We start from the raw sequence: 9,329 nt of genomic DNA on the forward strand, positions 1-9,329 counted from the left end.
TTTGATAAGCAGTATTTGTGCACCCATGCATGTCCACGCAGTACGATAAGTTAACTGAAATTGTGAACGCATAGTATCGTTGAGAGTTAGCTATGTATACCAACCACAGGCCGTCCATAGTATGTTCTCCGAAGAACGCAGAGCAGGATGCTGGTTTCTACCTTTCAGTTTGTCGAATAAGTAAACAAAGCCGTCATACACTGCTAAGTTCCAAAATGGTGCTGCGTACACCGGGCATGGTGGATGCGCAAGAGTCGCCCGAGTCTGCTGAGCCTATTTGAGCATCACGACGGTGAGCCCCTGATAATGGCGACCGTGACATTCACCGTTGCAGCGACTCTCCTGCCTTTTACTAGTTTGTGGGTCTACCGTACTATGTTCTTACCAAGTGTGTCGACCGACGATCGCCTTGTGTTCCTTTTTTATGCGCATAACTGACAATGCTATGGCAGTACTGCCTGTTGTGAAAGTGGTCATGACCCCAGACGCAAACCGTCGCCAATGACACCATGCGTTCCAGTGTTAACTGATATCTAATTATCGTCTTGGTGGTTCGGCTCCGCACATCACCAATATCGCTATGGCAGTGCTCTCTACTGTGAAAGTGGTTGTGAACAAACTCGCCAACAGTTGCTGAGCTCACCTTCTGTGCCCAAGTGACCTAGATAATACAGTTACTGGCTTCCCCTGCCCAAGAAGTCTTTCCCTTTCCATTGCAAGGAAGTCGATATTTCCGTCATCCCTGCTGGTGTTCTCGCAGCTGCCACAATGTGGTGAATATTTGCAGCGCTTTGGAGGGGGTAGGTGCTTAACATAAGATCAGAATTACCAAGTTTTGGAAATGTTAATTGTGGGCACTTGTCTGACAGTATTAATAAAATTAGAGTAAAAACGCAAGCGAGCTGATGCACGTCTGTATTGAGAAACCTCGAGACTAGGAATAGAGAGGACAAGGACAACACAGTCTCAAAACCAGCACAGAAATTTAATTTCAGGACAATCTTTTTTGTTTTCTTTGCACAGCATGAAACACATGAAACGAATCTCCACGTAACCTGCACCTTTCAGACTGTTTTTAAGCCCATGTTTGAGTGCTCGAGACTTTCACGATATAGAGTGTGCAGCTGACGTGGAGATTTGTTTCATGTGTTTCGTGCTATGCAAAGGAAATAAGGAATATTGTGCTGAAGTTAAATCATCTCTGTGCTGGTTTTGAGATGGTGTTGTCCTTGTCCTCTCTGTTCCTATTCTCAAGGTTTTTCAATATATATTTATTGATATTCTTAAAACTGGCACAGTCAGATTTGTCTCCTTCATACCTTCTTCACACACATTTTTACAAGATTTAATTTCCATATCATATTTCAAAATAAGGCAAATCTCAGGATATTTTTGGGGAACCCCCTTTCAGAGCAGGATGTCCTTTCTTTATTCCGTTTGATTTTTCGTTGGCATTGCCAGGCAGGGAGGCAGAAACAAATGGCATTGCTGCCTGGCAGAGTTCCTACTCCCCTACAGTTCAAAGTAGAACACGAACATGCACCAAGATTGTAAAAGCATTTTTAACACTTTACGAAAATTGCAGGAGTAGGTTTTCTCTAGCAAGTTTGAAAAAGATGACAAAGGCAAGAATTGGTGCACCAACAAAATTAAAAACTGACTCAAGCATGCTAGGACAAATTCAAATACAAAAAAGTCTTAAACATGAAGAATGGACAAAAAAAGCACAAGAAATATAATAAAAGCAAAATGACCACACACACAAAAAATGTTCAAGATGACACGGTTAACCGTGATGCAACGATAGCACTAATAAAAAAAAACTTTCCAAATTCACTAAAAAACAGATGCATTCGAAAAAAGAAATGTAAATCATAATTCAGCTTCAGTTTGCTCTAGTTTGTTTGTATGTTCAGTTTTCTTGTGTTGGGCCGGAATGTATCCCCTTGTGTTGTGGTGTTAATTAAGCTTGCAAAATTGCGAAGTGAGGCACAACTTCGTAGAGTGTGCCAGAGTTGTACAGGTCAAGTGAGCACAAGTCAAACTCGTTGCCTGGTGTCACTGCCACAATGACGTTGCATTTTTCCACAATGTACGAGCACCTGTGATTGCAGTAGCACACAGTTTTCAGACGTCGGCAAAGGAGGATCAATAATCCGCAAACCACCAGCAGCTTTTCGACTTGGAGGAAGATTGGTGTGTCATTCTGCACATCGAAGATGATCACATCTCCCAGTCGGTACATACGACTGTTTGCACTGGCAGTCTTCACAGAGCAAAGGGTAGCTTCTGGCGTGATGACGCAGACAGCGGCTTTCTCTTCTTGTGAAAGGCTGGTTAACTTCACTACAACAGAACCAGTCGTTTCAATGCAGCTTTCGAAAAGCTTTCCCGAGAGCTCGTAGGCTTGCAACAGCTGATGGCGTGTGCTTAGTGTTCGGCAGATGTTGCGAAAGTTTCGCACATTTGAAGCAATAGTCTTGAAGTAGGCATGTTTAGCCTCGAAGCGCATTCCCCAGTACCTACGTGGTGGGCCAAACCTCTGTATGAAGCCTGGGTAATGGAGCAAGTAGTGCAACTTTGCTGTCACTGGTGCAGATGGGTACAGCAATGTGAATGCTTCCAGAAACTCTTGGATCTTGATCTGGAGATAGGAAATGCAGTCTCTTGGAATCCTCTCTGCTAGGATAATGTCGATGCAATGTCTGTAGGCCACATAGACTAACCAATGTGGGTTATCGGGAGGCACAGAATCTCCAAAGATCTGCGGGAGGAGCCTGAATAAGCACCACTTTTGGCTTGCTGTGCCACGCAGGTTGGCTTTTCCTTGCAGAAACTTCTCTTTGGGTGCAACAGGGGCAGCCTTTTTGTCGTGAAATCCATAATTGAAGCTATTCACCTTGTCCATGTCGGACTTCTGAAGCGTGCCATCTTCTACTAGACCATGCAGGACACGCTGCATGACGACGCCCATTCCCCCTTCCAAGATATCATGCATTGCGTCCGGGGGGAGTTGTGATGTAATGTCAAACTCTGCGATGCTTTGGAGTGGAGGAATGGCAGAGATGCCATACAATGGGCCATTTTGGGCTGGATTCAAAGCGAATGCTTTCAGGTGGCTTTCATGTCCTGCGCGTGTTCTCATCGTGCAATCTGCCTCGGAGAAAAGCTTGTCCAGATACCCGTAGCGACCAAGGCAGAAACGACATATGCGGCCGCTACTAAAGCAGCACTGGAGGCCAGCCATCTTGTGCATATAAAGGTTGTCCCCAGTGAATGCTGTCACCACATTGAAGTGCTTCCCTTGTGCATGCATGCCATGCTCATGGACATAATTCAAGTCCTGGATAAGGGGAGCAAGAACTCGATCCAAGCCATACTTTTTGACCATCGGGTACCTGACAAGCAGCAGGAGGTGCACGGCACTCAACTTTGACCGGTGCCTTGGATGGATGTTGATCAGCGAGAAGTAGACAACAAGGATCTTGTGACACCCTGCTGCCGCACCCAGAGGATTGCTCAGCTCAAGCTCATCTGAATAAAGGAGGAGGAAGATGGTCGGTGTCTCACTGTCCTCTTGGCGCAACAGCTGTTGGCTGAGGAAGTCTCCATCAGTAATATCTTGAAGGACTTTGGACTGATGTATGGGCTGCATGACACTTTCAAGGATCTCAGTGGATGACAGGAGATTTCCCAGTAGTGGCGATAGAGGTACATAGCACACCGACTCTTGCAGTGCTTGGTTGCCCGTCTGAAGTGGCATCACCAGAACGTCTGTGTAGGAGAGGTTCTCCATCACGTATTTCTTCCTGAGGTAGGTGGTCTGTATCCCTGAAAATATGTCCTCAACAACATGTTCAGCATGTTGGAGTGAGGCCAACTTCTCTCTCACTGACATAGCAACATTCTCCTTCTCAAGGATATCTTGAGTTTGTTCCGTGATACTTTCAAGGACTTAAGACACCCCATTTCTTAAAACACTGAGGATTTCATCAGCAGTGCTGTGTGCTAGCTTCAGCTCCTCGGTAATCCTAAGGTGGAATAACAACAGCCGCCTTCGAAGAGCGCTTCTCCTGTCTTCCCTTGGTGCTCCAGAGGATGGCTCTTGTGATGATGTACTTGGCGAGTCTAAGCTCTCATGTTCAGTTTCTTTGTCAGGTTCATTGGCTGCCTTTTGGAGTCTGGCTTCAGTTGAAACCGTTGCCATGGCAGCATTGTGTTTGCGATAGACATGTGTTCTGTACGAATTATAAAGTCTAAAAGATGCGGCACAGCCGCCGATCCCACAAACCACTCGAAAATTGGTCTCGCAGCTGTGCTTAACCATGTGGTTCACAACGCGTTTGATGGACGTCGTTGTGTATACACATCTTGGGCAGCCTACAAGATCCCGAGGCATTGCGCTCGCCTCTTGTTTTCCCACTGGTGAAAATACTGATGATGCAACAGTCAAGGCATCATGCCGTTTCACGCACTTGTCACTGACCTTGCATCTTCTCCATTGGGTTGCTGAAGTCCGAGGCAAAATCTCTTCTTTCCAGACAGAACGTATTGCACGAGAAACTTTGTGGAGAATGTTCCTTTTTTTGTCACACTGCCCTTGGCGGAGACTCGGTTTCGGTTGTAGCAAAGGGGCGTATCGCGCGCGACGCGCGACCGTGCCGTGGACGGAAATGCAGCGCCGGGGGAGGGAGAAAGCGAAAAGCACTAGGGAGGCGGGGAAGAAAAAAAGGGTAAAGGCAGGGAGAAGTGGTTTCTCTTCTCCGCTCCAAGCTTCCTAGCGCTTGCCCTTTTTCCTTCGCCCGACGGTGTCTTTGCGTCCTCTGCACGGTTTTAATCAGACAGGGTGTAGTTTCGCATTACCATCTCCACTCTAAAGTGAATACATATGGTTTTTCGAATACTCATTGCAGAAGAAAACACTATGTATGATCGGCATGCTCCACACCGTTCAGATTATGTACCACAGTTTGAGGCGCGCCAGCGAAGCCGCAAACAGAACAAGAACTGACTCCCAGCGCAGATAGGCACAGGTAGAAATCGGGCTTCGGGAGAATTCGCTGTTACGTCAAGTTGCTATATAAATGAAATGCATTTTAACTCAGATAACGTGTTAATTGGAAATAAATGTTTTTATGCTAATGATCGGCGCAATTAAGTTTTTTAATGGCTCTGTCATTTCAGTTTTTCGAGACAGGGAAGCCTGTGACACTAATATTATATCACGAAACAGTAATAACTTAAAAAATAGGAACGAAATTGAAATGTATATATATATATGTGTGTGTGCGTGTGCTTGTATTACCGTATTACGCTTGTTCGCACACACGATTTTTGCGACCGCGCGCCATTTTCGTCGTGCGCTTGGAGACGTGAGACGCAAGTTCCGCGCGCAGTTAAACCGCTCAACTTTTTTTTAGATCCCCCTGCGGCTTAATATTGAGTCACAATTATTTTCATAAAACGTAAGATTGGTCCCTCGCTTTTAGGAAACAGAATGTTACGGTGTGTAGGCTGCTACGAAAAGTTTTGTCGCCCTTTAAGATTGCCTCCAAACGCAAGCGAAACTGATGTGAGACATGCTTTCCTCATCAAGTTCCCGGAGATCATTTCGGGCCTGGAGAATGTTCTGATTCAGGTGCGTATAACAGTAATGTATGATAATATTTTTGCGTACGCATAACATTGTTATCATGCTTTGCGCATTCTATGTGAACCACATAGTATCTAAAATGAGCCGAAAAAAAATCAGCGACGTCACGTATGAAATGCAACTTTCCTCAAATGTGTTTTTTACTGGCGCATCTTGCTAGCTTTAAAATTTCAAAACTCGACTCCTAGTGCGAAAAGAAAAAAATAATCGGACTTTCCGTACCATGCGGTAACATTATGGGGCTAACCCCCCATAACGGGGGTTAGCCCCATAATGGGGGGTTAGCCCCATAATGACCGAAAAAAAAATCCGCCTGGTGTCCAACCCAGGACCTCTCCATGACAGGTGGAGCGCTCTACCAACTGAGCTAACCAGGGGTTAGACGTCAGTAGAGCAAACCGGTTTTATCAGCTGCCACCAGTTTATCACCAACGACGGCGAAGCTTGCGATTTAAGGTTATAATTATAATGCAATTAAATGCAAAGGTGCAAGCGAGCTGGACAAAAATGACTAAAATATTCCCTGGAAAAGGGGAACAAGAGGGACAAGGTGCACTCCACCAGTAATGGAGAGGTCCCGGGTTCAGGAGGGACAAAGAGCGCTCCGCCTGTAATGGAGAGGTCCCGGGTTCGACACCCGGATTAGGCGGATTTTTTTCGGTCGCTCACCAGTCACCTAGCTGTGTTTGGAGATTTGTGTTTGTCCTTTGTCCCTCTTGTTCCCCTTCTCCAGGGATTATTTTCGTCTTTCACCATTTAGTTCTGCAAATTTTCGTCAACATTCTTTTTTTTTTTCAGTGTTGATCGCGAAAAAGAAATGTAAATATCGCCAAATGTCTCGACAAAACAAAATATTTGAGAAAAAAAAAATGTAGGCTTACACCGCAGATCAAACCTGCGTCCACTTGCCACTATGCTATGCCACCGCTTAGCAAACTCGTAACCATTCTCTTTATACGAGTTTTGCGTAGTGCGTATAGTCCTTTCCGGCCGAGATGCACGACAGAGTGCGTATATATAGCTTTACACTTTTTTTTACGACCGTCTGTCTGTGGCCATGCAACTTCAAAAAAAAAAAAACTGTTGTGCAATTACCTGCTGCACATCCACATTTTGGGTTGCACAATGACCTATCGAACAACCACCCGTGTTGGGTTGCATAATGACCTATTGAACAACCACCTGCCATAAAACCACCTTGCATAACCACTGCTTGGACAACCACCTAACCATGTGGTGCATCACCACCTGTTGGACAACCAGCTGTTGTGCAACCACATGTTGCCATCTGTTGCACCACTTGTTGTAACAGCGGTGCATATATACCGGTTACCCCTCACCCATGCATACGGCGCACTATGGCCTATGTTGCTGCTGCGCCAGAAAACTCCGAACTCATCACCCATTCATACAATCTAATAGAATTAATATCAATTGCTGTCGCATTTGCACTACTTTGGGTTTAGGCAGAGAGTGCTGTCAGCTTTTTTTTTCTTTTTTGCTTTTTAAATGTGACCAGTAAAGGACATATTTTAGGATGGTGACTTACTTATATGTCAAGTCGCTGATTTTTGCGGCCCATTCTACTGTGGAGTCTAATCTAGTTAAATCATATGTATATGGGAATCAAACTGTCTGCTGTGTAATGTAGCAGTAATGAGTGGCTGCACAACAGTGAGAGAGAATGGGAAGCATAAATCTTGCCATAATGTACTTGCAAGGGAATGAGAAAAATGATTCTGTGTTTCAAATAATAAGACATGGAGTGGAAGGTCCACTGCAGCACTTACGAGACACATCACATGTGGATGCTTATAGGTGTCCACAAGTAGTGCTTTAATTTAAGTAGTGTTCTTTTTTTTTTTAAGTGTCGCTTAGAGAAGATAGAAAGATACATGCAAACAAATTTTTTCTTACGAACATCAAAACTGTTTGTTGATCACATATACAATAATCATGTATGATTGTCCTTTGCAATGTTTTCAGGTCTATGATGCCCAGCTTGATTCGTACCTTGACTGGGATGAAGAAACTGTTATTTCTGTGGGATCAAAAATTAGAGCTATCCAGCTAGAAACCAACTCAAATGAAGCACACCCACCAGGTCTGCCATGCACTGACGCTAACAGAGGGGACGAGTAAGACTGTTTCATTTACTGTGAGAGTTGCACAAGCTATGTGTCAATACATGATAGATTAAACTGGAATTATATTTGTTGCCTAACTTGAACCTTAAATCTGCAGCCCTAAGTTGTCACCCATGTTCTCTGCACAAGTGCAACTGGAGAAGCTCGATCCGGCGAAGTATGTGCTTCCACAAGTACCAGCGGATATTGCCATTGGACTGAGCTTACTCGACAAAAAATCGGGTGTGCCAACAAAGCTCAGGAATCGGATCATAGAATGGCTCTGCCATGACCTTTTTAGATACACACGGTAAGTATCTCCAGTGATGTGATTGCTGCACCATTTGCGCCAAACTGTGCCTAAGTGCTTACTCTGCTATATCTTGCTACATTTTACCAAAACGCGGGTAATTTGCACCAACACTGTGCCAATAGCTCTTTTCGTTTCATCACAACCAAAACTAATAACTCAGTCGTTGCTACACTGCCAGATTGCTACGGTAAGCTCGCACACAGTTTCAACAATTTTGTGCATCACTCTGAATAACGTGCGATTTGATATCCTCTCACCGATCATGACCAGTACTCTGAAGTCCCGGGTTATTTATCATTATTTGTCGTATGTTCGAGCGGTTTAAATAGTTCCGTTGAGTGCGCTTCTCACCGCGCACTGGTGCACTCAGAGAAGTTGTGCCCACGGAGTGATATTCATGATTTCATGTATGTGGCTTCGCCGCAGCGCAGTCTTATGTTGAGGGGTAAACACTCTACCAGGGTAGAATGGTAGACGACCATGCGTCGTGCCTTAAAAAAATGAAATAAAAATGAGTGAATGCTGATTGACAGCATAAACGTGGCTGTAAAATTTGTACAATAAAATTGCGTTTAGTTTATGAGACTGCAACATTCTGACAAGTTGCATGCATCATTTGTCGCTATCATGTTTTATTATTTTTTTAATTGAGATTTCGGGAAGGGTATATTGAACTTGGGTATGGGGAAAACAATGGACAAATCATAGTGATTAGGTGTAGCTGGGCTGAATCACGGGTTTATTTTTCAAAATTTTTAGTCAACATTAATAAGTAGGCCCCCAAATATTTGTGGACACAGTCAATGAAGTTTAAATTTGAATTAAATTGACATTGTAGTGAATTGAAAGCTTGGGAATACCATTAATATGTTTTGCTGTACTTTTGTGGCACATTTATTTTTCACATGCTGACTATTCATCATCATATATCTCCACATGTAGGATGCAGAACTAAATTACCTATGAAATTTAATCAGTGTGAATGACGTGGTTGATGGTGGAACTACAGTACTCCATCAGTGACCTGCACCATCAAAGGTGGTGTCAAAGCTGAAGTTCTGCTACTAATGCTCTAACATATCCTAGTCCTGAAAGAATTGGACGTCATGACCACATGATCTCTCAGAGCCCCTTTGAGGAAAGCAGACTCAGATTTGGTGGAAAATCATGTAATGGTCCTTTTAATCAGAGACAGATTTTGGTATAAGACCATTTATGCAGGGATGAGGAGAACAAA

At 44.1% G+C, this 9,329-nt stretch overlaps 1 protein-coding gene across 1 annotated transcript; it reads right to left on the reverse strand.

Annotated features, from left to right (window-relative positions):
• Positions 1-1,963: 1,963 nt before the first annotated feature.
• Positions 1,964-3,898, reverse strand: LOC115323448. Its single transcript, XM_029983830.2, has one exon. It carries the CDS (start codon positions 3,896-3,898, stop codon positions 1,964-1,966), a length of 1,935 nt encoding a protein of 644 aa, XP_029839690.2.
• Between the last annotated feature and the right edge of the window lie 5,431 nt (positions 3,899-9,329).

The sequence above is a fragment of the Ixodes scapularis genome, unplaced genomic scaffold (genome assembly GCF_016920785.2).
Source record: "Ixodes scapularis isolate PalLabHiFi unplaced genomic scaffold, ASM1692078v2 PGA_scaffold3__209_contigs__length_174095766, whole genome shotgun sequence".
Taxonomy (NCBI): domain Eukaryota; kingdom Metazoa; phylum Arthropoda; class Arachnida; order Ixodida; family Ixodidae; genus Ixodes; species Ixodes scapularis.